Source organism: Gasterosteus aculeatus, chromosome 2 (genome assembly GCF_964276395.1).
Source record: "Gasterosteus aculeatus chromosome 2, fGasAcu3.hap1.1, whole genome shotgun sequence".
In the NCBI taxonomy this organism is placed as follows: Eukaryota; Metazoa; Chordata; class Actinopteri; order Perciformes; family Gasterosteidae; genus Gasterosteus; species Gasterosteus aculeatus.
This window is the reverse complement of record NC_135689.1, coordinates 1,562,842-1,582,558: the sequence shown is the minus strand read 5'-3', so window position 1 is coordinate 1,582,558 and position 19,717 is coordinate 1,562,842. Positions and strand designations below refer to the sequence as shown.

Here is a 19,717-nt window from a genome sequence, read left to right as displayed (position 1 = left end):
CTTCACTCACCGGTCTTCTCTGTTGCGATCCACGGCGTAGAACTGCTTACGCAACCACCTGATCACAAATGAACAAAAGAGAGGGAGACGTTTAATGCACAGAAGGCCGGCGGGCGGGATGCGGCGGCGGTGGCGGCGGCGTTCGGTGTTCACCTCTCGATCTGGAGCGGCGTGGGAGACTTGAGCGTGTCGGCCACCAGCGAGTTCAACCCCCTCACCCACATGGTCATCTCCTCGTCCGACGTGGCTGAGGAGCAAGCAGCACAGGGGGGGGGGGGTTTAGTTCCGTCGTGGCGAGTCGCCGGTCGGCGGGGGAGGCGGCCGCGCGCAGACGTTACCTGCCAGGCTCAGCGACTTGAGGCGGAACTCGGTGCCGTACAGGATGACGAAGCAGTGCGCCTGCTCGGGCCGAGAGGACGAGTCCTCCACGTAGCGCTCGAAGTCCCGCGACTTCTGTCCGGGACGGATCTCCTTGATCTCCCGAATGTCAACTAGAGAAACACACACACACACACACACACAGACACACAGGTTAGCAGAAACACACGGCGTCCCCAGAGGGGTCCTGGATGCAGCGGAGCGGTTGGTTCGATGGGGAAGTGAGGGATGAGCTTGTTTAAACGGGAACCAAAGACGTTCCCGCTCTGCAGTTAGAGAAAGAAGAAAAGTAGAACATCCACAGAACGTCGAGGTGCAGAGAACAGACATTTAATTATCTCACCAACTTAACAAGTGACTTTTTTTGTATATCCAGTGATTAGAAAGATTCTTTATTAAGGGTGTTGAGTACGAATGACGACAAAAGCCCCAGAATGTAATGTTTTAATAATTCATCTTCACATGAGTAAAAGAACTAAACGTTCACACACAAACTGAACAGCTGGAGGCAGAAAACATGTATTTGATAAAAGAAGAAGCTCATATCCCCCCCCCCCCCCCCCCCCATACAAACCCACGGAGGTGTGCGGCGTTTTGGGGGAAACCCGCTGTGGTTTTAATAATCCAGAGTTAAACCTGAACAAATTGTTTACGGTAAAATTCTGAATATCTTTTCCTTCTGCGCACACACACACACAAACACACACACACACACACACACACACACACACACACACACACACACACACACACACACACTCTCTTCCTGCCTCTGAACCACACATCCTGTGCTTTCTATTGGTTTCGTCGCCTACACGCATCACATATCGGTGAGCGCGTTCTTTCTCTTAAACAGAAGACACACACACACACACACTCATCCGAGCTCTCTAACGCTACACAAAGTGCCCCCCCCCCCCCCCCCCCCCCCCTCCAGGCCGCGTCTCCGACAGGTCGATCAGACTATTTGAGGCCTCAGACTGACGCAGGAAGCGGGCGAGGGCCCGAGGTGTGACCTCAGCAGGAGGAGACGAGGAGGAATCCTGCTGCACGCTCACTCACTTCCTCCCTCCTGGTGGATTCCTCACGCCGGCCTCCGCTGCTAGTGACCCAAGTACAGGATAAAGACGCGTTCAGCATTCTGGTTCCAAACAATAATCCGCTTCCTGCATGTTTGTGTAAACAGAAAGAACCCAGAGAACAAAGTCGCTTAAGAGAGGTTCAGTCACATGACCGACGTGATGGCGACACAGACGCCAACGTGACACTTCCTCATCACCTTTTGGAAAGACGATCGCGGGGGAATATTTGAGTGACTCACGTCGGCGTTGTGAAAACACAGCGGGCGGCTTTTGTGTCGCTGCACGCCGAAGCGTTCCTGAGCAGGACGACGCTCACACGCCAGCCGGTGCATGTCGGCGCCTCTAATGTCGCGCCAGATAAAGCCTGAGACGAGGTGTGCAGGTAATGACTAGAAGCTACGTGGAGGTTTTCCATCGGCGTTGAAGCCCTAAAAGGGCCGTCGTCTAGGCAACAGACTTTAGAAGCACATGAATAAAGAGTGAAAATGAAACAGAAAGTCTTCAACACGCCGCCGGATCACGTTCAAGGGATAAAAACGCAGGAGAGCAGCAAACAGTCAGCGAGTTCCACAAACCGATTACTGCGTCACAACTAATGAAGCAACGACGCTTGTAAATCATCAGCAGCGTAAAAGGTTATGACGTGTATCTGCGCCGTGCACCCTGACATAACATATGAACATATGAAGGCCACCGCGTGTTTCTGCGTCTTTACGTCGTTTCACTTCCTGGTTGTAAAGTCCTGCGTGTGTTGCAGAGCGATTCACCTCCAGAACAACAGGTGGAGTCACGTGTTTTGTTGAAGACGACCTGGAGAGCCACGTCTTTGTGTGTGGAAGTCGCTGGTTGCTTTATTTATTGATCATAGACTTTATTGCCCCGTGCATCCACACTGCTGCTCTTCATCACGGACACATTTGTCCCGTATTTTCCTCCACGACTTTGTCCCCCTCGTTGGTGGAGATCTCCCTCCATGAATCAGAGGCCATCCGGCGTCCTCATAGTCCGCCAATGACGGCTCGTACAAGCGCTCATATTTACGCATTTCTTCCAACAAAAGCTCTTCAATCTGATCCGTTCTCTCGTAAACGTTCTTCCTTTTAATAACGGCCGTATTGTGCTGTGAAAACGGAGACGTGAGACTCCGTAAAGGACGTAGTCAGCAGACCAATCACAGCCTGGTGCTGCAGGAGGCTGCGTCGCTTTAGACGCTAGTCGAGAAAGACGAGTCGCTGTGCGTTTCTCTGAAAACGCATGGACATAAACTCTGCGTCACACCGGTACCACCACCGTCTGTGCCGGATCACACCGTTTCCAAGAGTTCTGTGCTGAAAAAAAACGGCCTCCAATCAGCCGACAGACTGCGATCTGAAGGAAGCGGATATCGACCCAAGAAGCAAAGAGGCGACGGCCAAACGGCCGAACTCAAGGCTTCAAAACATCAGTCCGGCAACCAACAAGTGACGTCGCAGCATCAGGACCACGAACTCCTGCTCACTGAGGGAACGAATCAGGAGAGTCATTTCCTCATAGACGTCTATGGGAGCAGAGGAGTCGCCCCCTGCTGGTCACTACAGAGAAGTAGAGTCATTTCCTCATAGACGTCTATGGGAGCAGAGGAGTCGCCCCCTGCTGGTCGCTACAGAGAAGTAGAGTCATTTCCTCATAGACGTCTATGGGAGCAGAGGAGTCGCCCCCTGCTGGTCACTACAGAGAAGTAGAGTCATTTCCTCATAGACGTCTATGGGAGCAGAGGAGTCGCCCCCTGCTGGTCACTACAGAGAAGTAGAGTCATTTCCTCATAGACGTCTATGGGAGCAGAGGAGTCGCCCCCTGCTGGTCACTACAGAGAAGTAGAGTCATTTCCTCATAGACGTCTATGGGAGCAGAGTCGCCGCCCCCTGCTGGTCACTCCACAGAACGCAGCTCCAATGAGCTCATCATAAAACTAAAACCTAAAAATGCTCTCTGTGGTACGTGACGCTTCACATGGTTCTCACACAGGAACATCTGTGCAGATGCACGAGTTTATGTTTTCAACAACGAGTGCTGCTGCCACTTCCACCGCGAGACCACATCCTGCGCCGACTCATGTGCGCCGAACAGAGCGTCACCGGAGAGAAGATCGCCCCAAAATATTCAGATGATCTGCCAATGTTGGAAGAGAAAAATAGAAACGCGCAGAAGTCCCCTTTGAGCGGAAGAGCGCCGCGTCCACGGATGACGGACATCCGCCTCTCTCGCTGCATCGACCAGCAGCCGCAGCGTTCCCAAAATTGTCACGCCCCCCCCCCGTGCCAGGTCGTGTCTGAGCAAATGTCCGTTTTTTGGTCACGATTCTCCGGCTGCATCCGGACCGACGCTCTCCTGCTAGACGACGCGCACGAGAGGAACGCAGGAGCGAGCGTGAACATTTCAGCCCCGACATCAGCGAGACGTGAGCGCCCAACAACCGATGGAGGGAGAGAGGCGCCGCTCTGGACTTCCTGTGCACAAACGGGTGGTCGGTTCGGCTCACGGCGGACGATCAAGCCGTCTCCCTTCCACTCAGCAAGCGGCCGTCCTCCAGATTCTCCTCCACGACTACATCTCGCAAAGTGCACCAACCGGTCGAAGCGAACCTTCAGCCAGCAGCACCCCGACCCGCGTGTGTGTGTGTGTGTGTGTGTGTGTGTGTGTGTGTGTGTGTGTGTGTGTGTGTGTGTGTGTGTGCGTCTCCACTCACTCTCCCCCTCTATCTTGTCCGTGCCGCGCGTCCAGATGATGGTCCTGGTCTCCAGCTTGACCTGGAAGGTCCTCCTCTCGGGCCGCTGGGACTTCTTGGAGTAGAAGAGCGTGAGCACGGTGCCCAGCTCCAGGTCGCGGTACAGGTTGTTCATCTCGCCGTCGTTGTCCGTCCACGGGACGGGCCCGTTGGAAAAGAAGCTGGACGTCCCGGCCATGTTCACTTCCCCTGTTTGTTGTCCCGTTTCCTCTCAGAACAATCTGCTCAGGCCAGGCCTACACAGGGACACCTACAGGGGAGAGGGGGGGGCAAAGAAACAACAATTCAGCAGTGTGTGTGTGTGGGGGGGCTTCACTGCGTCCCTGCTGCACACACACACACACACACACACACACTTATTACTATCTGAGACACACGTGTTGTGCATGTTCAGAATGTAGAAGATGAGAAATAAGAGTTTCTATTCTACTCTTATTTAGACACATTGAAGCCTGAAATATATACATATATATGTATATATATATATATATATAAATTATACTCAACAAAAAATGATATTTTATAGTATTCAATCTAGTTTATCTTACCAACAGTAAGTTTTCCAACAATAATAAATGATAAGCAACATTTTACACAAATCCCTGGATGCTACGATGATAAAATATGAACTAAATATTGATCGTCTGCTCCGTTTATGAACATCGGTGAGTTCAAATACCGTCTTTAGTAGAAATAAACGGAGTCATTCGAGCCGCGTTGCATGAACATAATAAAACCCATAACGAACACAGGCTCCTCTAGAAGACCCTTTTCACATATGACCGTCTCCTGAGAGGTCATTGATCCGTCTCCATGGGCAACCGGTCTCTGTCATCACAGGGATGCTGCGGCCTTAAACCGTCCGGAGGAGGAGAAGGAGGAGAAGGAGAAGGAGGAGGAGAAGGAGACGACATGTTTGTGTGTCTGATCCCCAGCGGGCCTTTAATTAACCTGCTTCCGATCGGCTCAAAATATAAAAACCAACTTCCGAGACTCGGTGACGTCATGTTGTCGGGAATAACAAATTAAAACGTCTGGCGATATTTTTCCCAGCGTGGAAACAGGACGGGGGGGGCATCAGTGCGCGTGCGTGCGTGCGTGCGCGTGTTAGCATGTCCCCGAGCCCGAAAGACAAGAATCAAGCGCTGGTTTTCCTCCCGGGGGGGGGGGGGGGGGCGACACGGCGGAGTTGCCCCCCCGGAGGGAACCAGCCGGCCCGTCGCGGGACGGGGGGGACGGGACGGGACGGGACGGGGGGGGGGGAACCGTAGTTACGTACCAACGCAATCTCGGCCCGACCGCACATCTCCAGCGGCCGCGGCTCCTCTCGGTGAAGTGTGTTCAACGTGGCCCCCCCCGCGGCCCCCCAGCGCAAACAACGCAGCGTTTCTTCTTCTTCTTCTTCTTCGTCTTCTTCTTCGTCCCGCTGTGTCTGTCGGGATTAAATCCTCGCTCGGTTGTGGAACAAAAGGCGCCGTTTCCTCCGCCGCCCGCAGAGAGAGAGCAGCCCGCGAGGTTCCGCGGCGAGACGACGCTGTTAGTGCCTCGGATCCAGCGGAGGCCCTTCCCCCTCCTCCTCCTCCTCCTGCTCCTCCTGCCGCTCCTCCTGCCTCCCCCACAGTAACGACCACAAACCGTGGCTTCCGCCGCGGGTTTTCACAATAGAGGTCGGAGTCAAAGAGTTCGCGCTGCTGTTTTTGGAGACGCGGCGACTGTAAATCACGCTAGTTATTAATTATTAATTAAGTATCGTTGCCTTTGAGTCCCCGTGCAATGATCCGTTTACCTGAATGAGTCCTAAAGAAATCACGTTTCTGTACTTCCGGTTCGCCAGTATACAAATCACAGTATTTTTTGAATGGACCTTAACTTTATTTTTACTTTGTAAAAACCGCTATCGTGAAATTATACGATTTTAGGTGTCTCAAAAACAGAGGCCAAAAAAATTAGACCAGAAAACGTCATCTTGTCCACGAGTCTTCACGGCGGAACGTGGGTTGTTGACTTCTGCTAATTGCAGCATTATGGATATAATATATATATTTAAAAAAAAAAAAAATATATATATATATATATATATTTATGTGTATATATATACACATACATCTACGTATTTCCCATACCTATGTGCACTCGTCTTGTCTTTTGTTTTGTACACGATTACCTCACTTCCGGTGGTCTTGCGGTTTTCCCGTTAGCTTGATGCAGCTGGAGCGCCTGTTAGCGGCCTGCCGGGCACAGCAAGCATCACAACAGGGAACCACAAAGTTTTGCTTTTCATTATTGACTCTTCTGTCGACAAATACAGTGAATGATCATGGTTCAAAATGACCATGTGTGTGTATAAAATATATTTTGAGAAATCAATGTTTTTTGGTAATTGTAGTGTGACCTCTGACCTGAGCAATCTCTGACAGGGTTATGTTTCTCTCTGTATACTCGGGGGGCCGCCTTGTTTTGATCCCTTTTTACACACGTGTAAGTAGGAAACAAGTTTTATATGTTTTATTCTGAAAACTACAAAGCTCCAAACAACAAGCATTCAACCAATCCACGGTTGTGTGACAAATAATCAAATAGCACAAAAGATTGATGACAAAAGACATAATATCCATTCACATTTGGAAAAATGAATGCGCGCGCTTTCCTCGTTGTCACAGCGATACAAACGGCACACTACCCGACACCCCCCCCCCCCCCCCCGTGGTCTTGTTTCTTCTTCTTTTTTGGCAAAAAAATCCTCATCTCCGTCTGCGGGAACAGTCTCTGAGCTCTGGTACACACAAAAAACACGGTGTCTCACTGGAGCCGCTTTCAAGTAACCGAGAGGATTGTTTTTAGAACTGTGGACACACACACAGGTTGCATATAAGCAATGAAGAGCGTCCTGTCGACCACACAAACAGCACATTTATTTTCATATAAAACGCTGAATCCTGACTAATTCAAAATGACGGAAAAATATGTACATCCCTGAAATAAACAGCGAACCGAAACTAAAATGTAAAAGAGAGACAACATTCCGTGTGCTAATAATTGAGCGAGCGCAGCGCTCGGGTCTCTGGACTTCACAGTTCGCTCCCGATTCTCCCCCGTTGATCCTCGCGGGCTCCCGTGCAAACATTTATCTCTTCCCTGTTCTACGAGAATATAGAATGTCTGAGAAAAGGCCGACGGCTCACACGTTTCAGTGCAATCGTGTCTCACAAAAGATAAAAGTAATGTGTTCACAAGAGCTTTAAGCTGCAGCTACATACACACTTCTGTCATTCATCGTCCATACGTGTGTGTGTGTGTGTGTGTGTATATGTACCTCTAAATAGATATACATAGAAAGAGCACAAGCACAGTTATTTACCCGTGGTCGCAGCCGTGGGACCATTGGACATCAACTACCAACCTCTACGATGGAAGGCGCGCTTTGAAAAGGGAAAAAGCTCCTGTGTGTTTAAAACTCAAAGTCCTTCTCCGCCATGTCGATGGCCCAGGCGAACTTCTCCCTCTGCGTCTTGTTGTAGATCTTCTCGATGGGCACGGCCCATTTCTTGCACCTGGGGAGGACGGGTGAAAGACCAGCTACGGTTATGAGGGGCCGTTTAGGACTCAACTCAACTCTCGCACTCACTACTGAGACGCACACACACACACACTCTGTAAACCTGTGCACGCACATATATAAAACATTACACATACTCGTCTGAAACACTTACACGTACATATGAGACACACGCGCGCATGCATATATACTTCTGTGTCATATTCACACACATATGAGATGCATTTAAGTGAAACATGTATACGTATCTATCTGAAACACTCATGCATGCACATATGAAAAGGTTGCATATATGTTGTTGAACACTTTCATAACTCCATCTCTTGCATATGATCACAACGATATCAAAAGTTTAAATACATATGCGAGTGTTTCACATATAATTGTATAAATGTTTCTAATGTGTATGTATTCAGTTATATGCACGTGCTCTTACATGAGGATGTGTAAGTGTTTCACTTGCATTCATGCGCGTAATCTCACTAGTGTGGATGAAGGAAATCTCACTAACATACGGAAGCATCTCAGTCACACCGGAAGGCGGAAGCAAAGAGGGCAGGTTTTGAGCAGCGAAAAGCGTCCATCTTCCATAATAAGCTTTTAAGACCGGACCTGTATATTTAAGTCACGCAATGTCATTTTAGGACGTTTTCAGACGATGAAGTTAGTTGTTTAAGCAACATTTCTGCGCTCGGTGTGTCAACAGTCAGAGCGAAGAAGAAACAAACATTTTAACAACAACAACATTCATTAATCGCCATTAATCGAGATTAATGGATTTCAAAATGTGCGATTAATTAGTTAATTTTCTTTAATGTATTGACAGCCCTAATTATTCTTAGCTATTACTATTAGCGCTGCCCGATTGGCCTGCGTGTTTTCACCTCTGTCACACACACACACACACACACTCACTGCAGTGTACATGTAGGTTCCCATGCACCACCCTGGGGGGGGGGGGGGCACTCCCGTCCCTCACGCCTTACGGGCAGAGTAAAGGCCCAGAGCATTCCTGAAGCCATTGTGCCTGAAGGGAAGGCTCTCCGTAAATAGCCAATGGGGGGGGGGGGCGACCCCCTCAGCCCCACAGACTGGTCCTCATTGACTTCCCACATGGAGGGAGGGTTGCTGTTTGGGACGCTCCAGAAACAAGCCCCATTGTTCCTCATTCTCCTCCTGCAGCCGCTGGCTCTCTTTTCCTTTCTTTTTTTTTGCTTGTGCTGCTCCTTTTCCTACAGTGCAGGAGCATTTCCTGCCTTTCTGTCATCAAGGTAGAGGTGCAGCCCCCGTCCCACCCAGAGAAGGCCGGCCTATTGAACAGTAGCCGTAACACCTGTGATCAAATAACAGGTGGAGGTGCGCCGCTGGTTCGTACCACGCCACGGAGATCCGGGGGTCCAGGTAGTTGAGCTTCGAGGTGCCCAGAGCGATCTGCTTGTTCTCCTCTCGGTCCGTGGCCTGGACCTGCAGCTTCATCAGCTGCTCCTCGATCCTCTGCACGGCTTTACGCTTCACCTCCAACGCCCTGGGACACGGGACGACGGGCGGAGGGAGGGAGGGGAGAAAGAGGAATGAAAACATAACAATGGAGACGCAGTAAAGAGTCCACGTCGGTGACATTGTGAACGGGATGGGAAGTAAGTTAAAGCTGCATTCTCTCTAGTGACCAGCAGAGGGCGACGCCTCCGGTTGGGGGGAGAAAAAACAACGTAAACTCGAGGCTGTGATTGGTGGATTAACCAGCGCTCTCTTACTTCCGGCTCTTGTCGTCGTGGGAGACCTTGTGCGCCGCCTTGGCCGACTTCAGCTGCTTCCTGGCGGCCGACAGTTGATTCTGCTTCTCGTCAATCTGCGATGGCAAAATGCAAACGTCAGCTGGGCGGAGGAGAGGAGCATCACTCAGCGAGAGAACATCCACTGACTGGAGGAGGAGGAGGAGGGAGGGAGGGGGGGGAGTACCTTGGTCTGAAGGTTCTGCATGGACTTCTCAAATGTTTTGGGTGGAGCTCTCTGGTGGTTGCAGAGGATGGCCACCGCCCGGTTGGCCCGGTTGTAGGAGAGGACTTTAGCGGGGAGGCTGTCGTCGGCTGGAGACCCAGCGCCCCCAGCGAGGAGGAGGAGGAGGTCAAAGTGATTAACATCTTAAAGAGCACATCTAAAAGAACACTAATACGTTGATTCATTCATTCTTCCTGCACCGAAACCCAAAGTTTTTTATTTCATTGTGACGAAGCGGATTCACATTTATCCTGATTTGATATTTGTCAGGTACATTTTATAACAACAACATTAATATAATAATACACAAAGCTGCTTGTACTTTCCCCCGTAGGGGGGGGGGGGGAGCTTTTGCATAATTATCTTGTCAGATATCAGCTACTAAAGATCCTTCTCATTTGAAATGAATTATTGGATCTTCGCGAAACCTCTTTTTTTCCAATAGATTTCACAGCCTTTGGTTGAGACTTTTATGCATTATGTCTCTCATATGATACTGAAAACACAGCATATTTAAAGTATGAAAATCTTTTTATTGTTATACTTTTTTATATTTCAAAAAAATGGAATCTTTTCTGTCAATAAAGACGTTTTGAGAGCCTTTTTCTATGTATAATTACATCACGTTACAGGTCATCTAGCTGACGCTTTTATCCAAAGCGACTTGCATTGCTTTTTCAACCCATGGCTTTTTTTTTACACTTTTGCCCCGGGGAGCAATTAGGGGTCAGCTGTGTTGCTTAGGGACACTTTGACATGGGACATGGAGCAGCCAGGATTCAAACCCCCAACCTTGCAGTTCCCAGTGCACCCTCCCTACTCCATGCACCGGCATCCGTCTCCCTTGGCGGTAAACGTTGAGCTGCTGCTACTCACGGCAGGCGAGTTCCTTGAGCTGCTGCTGCAGCGTGATGGAGGCGTTGTAGGTGCGGAAGACTTTGGCCGTCAGGCCGTCCATCAGCTCCTGAAGGTGCTTGTTCAGGATGGAGGTCTGCAGGGGAGAGGAGGAGGATTCAAACGGGGCCCTCGGGCTTCAGGCGGGGATGTTCACGCTTGTGTGTTTCTCACATTCAGTCTGTCGAACAGGTCGTCCTCGGGCTGCTTGTTCTCCAGGAACAGCTGGAGGTTTTTAAACACCTGCGAGGAGAGAACAGCTGAGATTCATGGACATGGCTTCAGGACGATCGGGCCCGTCTCCGCGTCTATTCAGCAGCTAATAGCAGCTCCTTTTTGTTCACGATACTGATGCTCCTCCACCTCCGGGGTCGCGGCGAGGGGAGGATGCTCATTGTTAGCTGCTTGTCGTAGCAGCTAACGGAGCTAGCAGTGAGCAGGTCGGATGTACAGAGATCTGCTCCCTAGGAACCAGCTGACTGGTTTAGCATTTAACATTCACACTGACAGCGGAGCCACTCCTTATCCCACCCAACACCACCTAACCCCACCCTTGCGACCTCCACATCAGACCCCGGCCCTGTGCCTCCCGTTCTCCTCCTCCCTCGTTGTTCTTACCCTCTTCTCCACGGGGATCTTGTTGTAGTAGCGGATGGAGTCCTTTCCCAGGAAGTCAAACTCCACCACGTACTCCTGCTCGTCCGTCTTGGGGTACAGCTTGATGTGCTCCACCCGCAGCGAGCAGCAGCCGACGGTGTCCGCCGTCTCGCCTTCCTCCTTCTCGTTGCCCGCTCTCAGTGCGAGCTACAGGGGGAACGCGATCGCGCATCGTGAGTGTCATCGAGGCGCGACAGTTAACCCTTTTCCCAGGATGTGGACACATAGAGGGACAACGGCAGATCTCTCGTCCTCTGTCCGCTGCTTTTTATGAAGGAATCACATGGCGTTTGTGATGCATCTCGTCTCCCGTGTTCCTCCTCACCTTGTCTATGAAGTACAGCGCCACAGCTCTCTGCCGGATCCTCATCTCTTTGGACTTCCAGTCGTCTCTGTACTGGGTCCGCAGGCGATCCACACACTTCTTCAACCGACGCGCCGTCTCATATTTCTGCCAGTCCTTCTCGCCCTGCGCGCGCACACACACACACACACACACACACACACACACACAGGTAGTTCATTAGGGAAACAGATCCTTTTTTCTCGGCTATGAATAACTGGTCATATGTTGACACGGTACCTTGATCCTGGAGCTTGGATTCAACATGATGTACTTGATGGACCCTTGGATGTTCTCTGTCCACGACGCCAGCCAGGTCACCTTGTTGTCATGGCGAACCTCCTTCCACTTTGTCCCCGGGGGAGGTTTCGGCTGCTTGGAGTCCCTGCAGAGCAGAGGCAGGTTTACTATAAATAAAAAAGACAGCGAGTGAAGAGTGAAGAGGACTTGACACTAGAGCCTGAGAGTCATATATCATTCCTCCTGTATACATCCTATTCATTGTGGGTTCTTACTTTTATATCTCTCTTATAACACTTTACCCCACGCTGCTGTAAATCCTGTAAATTTCCACGTTCCACCACGTGGTAGAAGAAAAAAAGAAATACACGCGTGTGCGTGATCAAGGCGGCGCCGGCGGTCTTGAGAGGTCACCCACTTGCTGCAGTTGATGATGATGTCTTCGGGCCGGATGCGGCGCTTCAGCATTCCCATCTTGGGGTGATCCCCTCGCCCTCGGAACAGTCCGGGCGGCTCGATGCGGAAGTTGCCGATCCTCTCCTTGTGGTTGTCCATGATGCAGAAGCCGTACTCCTGCAGGAGCCTCTCGTTCTCTTCTTTGAGTTTCTGCAAAAGGGCACAAGGGGAAATAAAAACACGACGTCTTTTCCCCCCGAGGGAGTGCACGCGGAGGCGGGCCGACCTGCTTCTCCTCTTTGGACATCTGCTTCCGGGCTTCCGATTGGGCCTTGAAGTACTCGCTCATCTCGCCAAAGTCGCACTTGTTGAGGTCGCTGAGCTTGGACTTCTCCTCTGACGTCATTTCCTGGAGGAACGGAGGAGACTGGTGAGCCGCGTGTGGACTCGAGTGCCGCACACCGGCTGCGCGTCATCTCCTCACCTTCCTCCAGTCCTTGAAGAAGTTCTTCCTGAAGATGTCCTTGGTGGTGTACTCGTGATCCAACATCTTGGCAAAAAACGTAGCGACCTCCTCGGCAGGAGGCTTCAGCTTCATCGGCTTACCTGCAAACAAATCCCACAGGTCAACAATCCAAGATGGCGTCAAACTTCAGGCTTCACAACGTCGGCCCACGAACCAACGAGTGACGTCTGGATGTCTCCGTCCTCTCCTTACATACAGTCTGTGGTTGACACCAATATAATGTGTTTACAATATTCTAACATACACAACACGCTCACCGTCGTAGTAAAACTTCACTTTGTCGGGCATGGCCTCATACGGCGCCGCAAACACTGGACCCTTGTGCTCCAGGAAACGCCATTTGGATCCGTCGGTGGATCGTTCCTCCTCCCACCTGAGGACAGAGACCACGCTGGCGATGAGAGAGAAGACGAACCATACACATGTCCATACTTCTACGTGTCCATACTTCTACGTGTCCATACTTCTACGTGTCCACACTTCTACGTGTCCATACTTCTACGTGTCCATACTTCTACGTGTCCATACTTCTACGTGTCCACACTTCTATGTGTCCATACTTCTACGTGTCCATACTTCTACGTGTCCATACTTCTACGTGTCCACACATCTGTGTCCATACTTCTATGTGTCCGTACTCCAATGTGTCCATACTTCTACGTGTCCATACTTCTACGTGTTCAAACGTCTACGTGTCCACACTTCTATGTGTCCATACTTCTATGTGTCCACACTTCTATGTGTCCATACTTCTACGTGTCCATACTTCTACGTGTCCATACTTCTACGTGTCCACACTTCTATGTGTCCATACTTCTACGTGTCCACACATCTGTGTCCATACTTCTATGTGTCCGTACTCCAATGTGTCCATACTTCTACGTGTCCATACTTCTACGTGTTCAAACGTCTACGTGTCCACACTTCTATGTGTCCATACTTCTATGTGTCCACACTTCTATGTGTCCATACTTCTACGTGTCCATACTTCTACGTGTCCACACATCTGTGTCCATACTTCTATGTGTCCGTACTCCAATGTGTCCATACTTCTACGTGTCCATACTTCTACGTGTTCAAACGTCTACGTGTCCACACTTCTATGTGTCCATACTTCTATGTGTCCATACTTCTATGTGTCCATACTTCTACGTGTCCATACTTCTACGTGTCCATACTTCTATGTGTCCATACTTCTATGTGTCATACTTCTACGTGTCCATACTTCTACGTGTCCACACTTCTACGTGTCTATACTTCTATGTGTTCATACTTCTATATGTCCACACTTCTACGTGTCCATACTTCTACGTGTCCATACCTCTATGTGTCATACCTCTATGTGTCCATACTTCTACGTGTCCATACTTCTACGTGTCCACACTTCTACGTGTCCATACTTCTACGTGTCCACACTTCTACGTGTCCACACTTCTCTGTGTCATACTTCTACATGTCCATACTTCTATGTGTCCACACTTCTATGTGTCCATACTTCTACGTGTCCATACTTCTACATGTCCATAATTCTACATGTCCACACTTCTACGTGTCCACACTTCTACGTGTCCATACTTCACTTTATTTACCTTTATTTAAGTCTTATTGTGACTGTGTTCTTTTTTCTAATGTTGTGAGTATTATTTCTTTAACACTTGAAATTGTTACTATATTGTTCCTGTATGTTAATATTCTGGATCTGTTCTTATGTGGTAATCTTTATTTCTTTGGATTTCCTTTTCTTCTCTTTGTCCCCAATCATCATCTCACCATTTCCACTTCTCCTCCTCTTTCTTTATTTTCTTTCCCTGCGTTGCCTTCTGGTCTCTTGTCTTCTTTTTGGGTTTGATGTCCTTAAAACAAGCAGAGCGGACAGAATAAAACCGGAGATCACTCACAGATCAAAGGAGGTAAAGAAAGGGGTCGGACCTCCTCCTCGTCTTCTTCGTACTCCTGTTTCCTCTTCTTGGCCTTCTTGTCGTGCTCCGACTTGATTTTTTTGGGCCTGTATTCCAATCTGTAAACAAAGGCATTGACGGATGTCAGATGACACAGTCAACCACCAGATCCTTGTCTCCTGCCTTCAGGAACTTGGTGTCTCAGGCTCTGCTCTCCCCCTTCTCTCGTCCTACCTTGAAGGACGCACCTACCGGGTGCAGCTCATCCAGAATGCAGCAGCTCCACTGGTCTTTAACCTTCCTAAGTTCTCCCTCACTCCTCCACTCCTCCGCTCTCTTCACTGGTACCGGTGGCTCATCCAGTTCTAAACATGGTGCTCAGGTACCGTGCTGTGAATGGATGGGGTCCAGCTCACATCCAGGACCTGGTCCAACCCGACATCCCGACCCGCACTCTCCGCTCTGCATGTGATAAACTGCTTGTTCCTCCTCACTGAGAGCAAAACACTCGACTAGATCTTCACTCTTTGCTGTCCTGCTCCTAAATGGTGGAAGGAGGTCTCTGAAGACATCAGGACCACAGAGAGCCTTCACATCTTCAGACTAAAGACACACCTCTTCAGACTCTACCTCCACTAACACACTAACTACCTGCAGCACTTACATTGGACTTATAATGGTTCTTATCTACAGCAGGTAGTAGATCGGCTTATTTGATGAAATTGCACTTCCTTGTCTCTTGTTCTTCTGAGTTTGTGTCCTTACGGTTGAATAACTTATTGTAAGTCGCTTTGGATAAAAGCGTCAGATAAATGACATGTGATGTAATAATGACAGAAGCGCAACGATCCGGTTTAAATACGGCGGGCGGACCCACCCTCCGTCCTTGAGGTGTTGGGGAGACGGGTAAAAGCCGTTGTCTTCTTCGGGTTCGCTCTTCAGGGCAGAGGGGCTTCTCTCTCTACGGCAAACAGTGAAGACATCCGACGGAACATCAACAGATCTTCTATCCAAAGAAGCTCTAATGTGACATCTGTCACTTTCACATCTGACACAACGCACTTTACCTCACAAATCCGTTTTCTTTCTCCTTTTTGGGCTTTTCTACGTGGGACGGTTGGATCTGTGGGGAAACGGTGTAATGTGTCTTTAGAGAAGTAAAACGTACTTAACTTGAGCCGGAGGACCTTTTGAGTTGATGTTACCTTCTCCTCCCTCCTCTTCTCCCGGGGCTTCTCCGAGCTGCCGTTGCTGTGCTTCAGCTTCTGTTTGTCCCGGAGCTTCTTCTCCGCCGGGTCCTTGTGTTCGCTGAGGGGTCGGAGGTCGAGTGAAGGTCGCACAGCACACGTGACAAAGCAAAATGAAAACATTTAACAAGCTGGGGAACAAAGAGGGAGCAGGACAAAGAGGAGGAATTCCACAAAACATGGCCGGGTTCTTTCACTGTCGATTCAACCAGAGGCACACTCTCAGAATGGAGGGTTCTTCCTGAAGGAAGGAGGTTCCACGGAGAACCGCCTGCTATACTGAAGAGAAGGGTTCTTTGTTAGACTAAGGGTTCCAACCCTAATCTTAACCCTCACCAATGGGGGGGGATTCTGAATGAAGCCCTTGGACTATGGAATAAATCATTATATTCCTTAAAACTGAAAGGGGTTCTTGATAGAACCTCATAGAGGTGGAGAACCTTTCAGGCAACAGCTGATCACAATCAAACGTGAGCTGAATGTGCACCAGAGAGAAAAACCCTACGCGGCTCAAGTTAGCGCCTTCATTTCCCAGAGTGCACCCTGGGAGACAGGTCAGTTGAGGACACGGTTGAGTCGTACCTGTTGCTGTGCTTCAGCTTCTCTCGCTCCTTCTCCTTCCTGTGTTCTTTGTGTCGGTGTTCTTTGTGCTTCTCTTTGTGTTTGTGGGTTTCTGCGTTACAAACCAGAGGAAAACTCTTCAGCGGCTTTGTTTGTTTGTGTGTATCTGAGAATCAATTAGTTTTGGTCCCTTTGTGTTTATTTGAGCTGTGACAATTATGCTTTTATAGTTGTAGGTTTCAACATGCAAAGGAGGTGAGCTTTGATCAAGTCAGGTTGATGTTAACATATTAATGTCAAAAGCTTTAACAGAGGGAGGTATCGTTATAATAATAAGGGGGGGTCAAAGAATTGAAGATATATCGATATCAAACTTCCCCAGTCCAAGTTGTCAATACACTAAATTGTGTATTATGGGGCTTGGACTTTTCTGAAAGAGGACGTGTTGGAGAAAGAAAAGACCAAAATCTCTACAAGTCAACCAGTGCGGCCTCCTCCATATTTATGCCATGTTCCACTCGGGCCCCACACGCGTGTGCAGTGAGGATGACGTAACATATCAAAAATCAGGAACTTCCTGTCTCAAAGTGATGCAGAAAAATTAGTTCATGCGTTTGTCACTTCCAGACTGGACTACTGTAATTCTTTGTTATCAGGCTGCTCTTGTAAATCTCTTAAGCCTCTCCAGCTGATTCAGAATGCTGCAGCACGTGTATTAACAAGAACTAAGAAAAGGGATCATATCACTCCTGTATTAACTTCTCTGCACTGGCTCCCTGTTAAATCAAGAATAGATTTTAAGGTACTTCTCCTCACCTACAAGGCACTTGCTGGTGAGGCACCGTTGTATCTTCAAGAGCTTGTAACACCGTATTGCCCTACAAGGCAACTGCGCTCCATAGATGCTGGTTACTTGTTGTTCCTATGGTTTTAAAAAGTAGGCTGGGGGCCAGAGCCTTCAGTTATCAAGCTCCTCTTTTGTGGAACCAGGTTCCACTTTCAGTCCGGGGGGCAGATTCGGTCATCTCTTTTAAAGTAAAACTTAAAACGTTCCTCTTTGATTCTGCCTATAGTTAGGGCTGGCTCAGGTTAGTCCGGACCAGCCCTTAGTTAAGCTGCTATAGGCTTAGAATGCCGGGGGAATTCTTAGGACACACCAAGCTCCTCTCTCACGCTCTTGTTCTACCATAATTCACATTTTATTAATGCACATGACTAATTCAGCTTCTTTCCGGGAGTTTTTTTTGTGCTTTCTTCCCTATCAGGTCTCCGTAGATCGTGGTTCCTTCGGGACCCTGGTCCTGACACCTACCGTGGCCCTGCTGACGCCTGCTGCTGCCATCATCATCATCATCATTATTTTAGATATTAATCATATTACTTTACTCATAAACCGACATTACCCTCTCCTAAAATCTCTGTGCTCTCCCTCCCCACAGGCTTCTGTGGATGGTGGTTCTATGTGATGGTGGTTCTATGTGATGGTGGTTCTATGTGATGGTGGTTGCCCCTGCAGTGGTCCTGCTGTGCGCCCGGCTTACTACTCACAACTACTTCATTACTATCATTTCTGTCATAGGAATTGCATGTATTATACATTGTTCATTCTGTACACATGGCATCCATTGTAGTCTGTCCATCCCGGGAGTGGGATCCCTCCTCTGACGTTCTCCCTGAGGTTTCTTCCCTTTTTTCCCTCTTGTAAGGGTTTTTTCATTTGTTGGGGAGTTTTTCCTGTGCCGATGGAGGGTTTCGGGGCAGAGGATGTTGTATGTGTACAGACTGTAAAGCCCTCTGAGGATAATTTGTAATTTGCGATAATGGGCTATACAAAATAAAATGACTTGACTTGACCTACAACCATCCTGCCCGGCCACACCTGTACGGAGAGGACGCCGTTGTGCACGTGTCCTACATGCTGCCCGCTGGGTGACGGACCTCTTCTGGCTCCATCATCGCCTCGTGGCGCCCCGGGTCTCACGGCACTTTGATGAACGGGGTAATCATCGGATCTCAGGTGACTATAAATCAATTCCCCCACAATGCTTTGCTTCACGTCAGGCACAAATTTAAATAACAGCGGATTAAACGTGTGTTTGGGGCATCAGTGCTGCATGCTTATATGCTCTTAATAACGGGCTGCAACTTTCTCCTCTGTGACTTCAGGTGTGAGCCTGCAGCTCAGAGATGGAGGCTGGGTGTCTGGCTGCTGGTGCTGATGGAGGTGATGGTGATGGAGGTGATGAGACAGGGCCCGGGGAGAGGAGATCAACGCCCAGCTCTCGGCTCCATATCACGGCGCACGGTCGGCTGTGTGATCGGTGCCCCCCCCCCCCGGCCGCTGCACGCAGAAAAATAAAATGGCGCAGAGACGAAGTCCTCAGCCCCAATTTCGGCTCCAAAATCCGCCGCGTTTGCACGCGCGCATCGCGGAATTAGCGCGTGCACATCAGGGAGGACGCCGAGCAGGTCCGGGAGCGCGCGTTTCAGACCGCGTTTTGGAACAATAGCCGTGAGAGAGCGCAGGAGAAGGGACTTAGTCTCTGGGACGCCATTTCTGTCCTTTTAAAAACACCACAGACATCGCGGAGACACAGTAAATAAGGAAACCCCGTCAGAGGACCTACCGCTTCCTTTAGATCCAGAATTCACCTGGAAATTATGAAGAAATATCATTTCAATATCGCAATTTTGAAAATGCCGGTAAGCTCGGTTATTCAAGTTTCAGTCGTCACACACAATGAACCCTTGAATACATTTGGACAAAATGTGTTATATTATTATTATTATTATTATAAAGCAAAATACGCCAAACGGCACATTATTGTAAAGTTTTCACTAACAACTTATTGCACTAGCTCGAGCGACGTTGTTCACAATGACATTTGTCGTCGGGTGTCACAAAGGCGCGCGCGCGCGCACGGCTCGTTCCGGGTGAAGGTGAACGGTACCTGCGCGTGTGCGTGTGCGTGCCCCCCGCTCATGGTCGGCCGCTCGGTGTTGGTGAAGCAGGTGAAGTTGTCGCAGCAGCTGTTGGGGATGGAGGCTCGGGGAAACCTCTGCCCACGGACTGGAATGGAGTCCCAGCGGCTCCCGACTGCGCATGCGCACGCGGCCGGAGGAAACACCGCGCGCAGCCTTTCCCCCCCCCCCCAACCAAAGGTGCACAAGCGGACC

General features: G+C 49.5%; 2 protein-coding genes across 6 annotated transcripts in view; both read right to left on the bottom strand.

Moving 5' to 3' along the window:
• The window catches only part of plcg1 (phospholipase C, gamma 1), a 17,988-nt gene extending 11,965 nt beyond the window's left edge, over positions 1 to 6,023 (bottom strand). The window contains exons 1-5 of the mRNA XM_078081889.1: positions 5,504 to 6,023; positions 4,186 to 4,474; positions 339 to 491; positions 154 to 247; positions 11 to 58 (exon numbers count right to left, since the gene is read on the bottom strand). Of these exons, the coding sequence (XP_077938015.1) occupies positions 11 to 58; positions 154 to 247; positions 339 to 491; positions 4,186 to 4,402 (512 nt within the window). The 5' untranslated portion in view covers positions 4,403 to 4,474; positions 5,504 to 6,023. The remainder of the gene's footprint in view (positions 1 to 10; positions 59 to 153; positions 248 to 338; positions 492 to 4,185; positions 4,475 to 5,503) is intronic.
• A 691-nt stretch (positions 6,024 to 6,714) lies between these two features.
• top1b (DNA topoisomerase Ib) lies at positions 6,715 to 19,715 on the bottom strand. Of its 5 annotated transcripts, XR_013451039.1 has the most exons (22): positions 19,492 to 19,715; positions 19,168 to 19,192; positions 16,562 to 16,652; positions 15,938 to 16,040; positions 15,800 to 15,855; positions 15,610 to 15,693; positions 14,764 to 14,851; positions 14,605 to 14,687; positions 13,092 to 13,207; positions 12,793 to 12,914; positions 12,595 to 12,717; positions 12,331 to 12,518; positions 11,913 to 12,057; positions 11,655 to 11,798; positions 11,291 to 11,476; positions 10,847 to 10,915; positions 10,655 to 10,769; positions 9,740 to 9,867; positions 9,535 to 9,629; positions 9,156 to 9,305; positions 7,583 to 7,775; positions 6,715 to 7,067 (listed from the first exon to the last, which is right to left on the bottom strand). XR_013451039.1 is itself a non-coding variant. In XM_078081881.1 (21 exons), exons 1-21 carry the CDS (start codon positions 19,522 to 19,524, stop codon positions 7,673 to 7,675), a joined length of 2,247 nt encoding a protein of 748 aa, XP_077938007.1. In that variant the 5' UTR covers positions 19,525 to 19,715; the 3' UTR covers positions 6,715 to 7,672. The 5 variants fall into 5 exon arrangements, 4 of the variants coding, with proteins under 4 accessions (XP_077938007.1, XP_077938011.1, XP_077938010.1 ...); XM_078081881.1 differs by having other exon boundaries at positions 6,715 to 7,775; XM_078081885.1 differs by lacking the exon at positions 14,605 to 14,687 and having other exon boundaries at positions 6,715 to 7,775; positions 14,733 to 14,851; positions 19,492 to 19,646.
• Between the last annotated feature and the right edge of the window lie 2 nt (positions 19,716 to 19,717).

Bases quoted from the DNA above. Each gene is read 5' to 3' on its own strand.
- top1b (XM_078081881.1), bottom strand. From the start codon at position 19,524: ATGAGCGGGGGGCACGCACACGCACACGCGCAG. The intron at 12,718-12,792 runs GTGAGGAGATGA...CCGTTCCTCCAG, and splicing joins TCTTCAAGGACTGGAGGAAG to GAAATGACGTCAGAGGAGAA. The intron at 11,799-11,912 runs GTACCGTGTCAA...GTGCGCGCGCAG, and splicing joins ATCCAAGCTCCAGGATCAAG to GGCGAGAAGGACTGGCAGAA.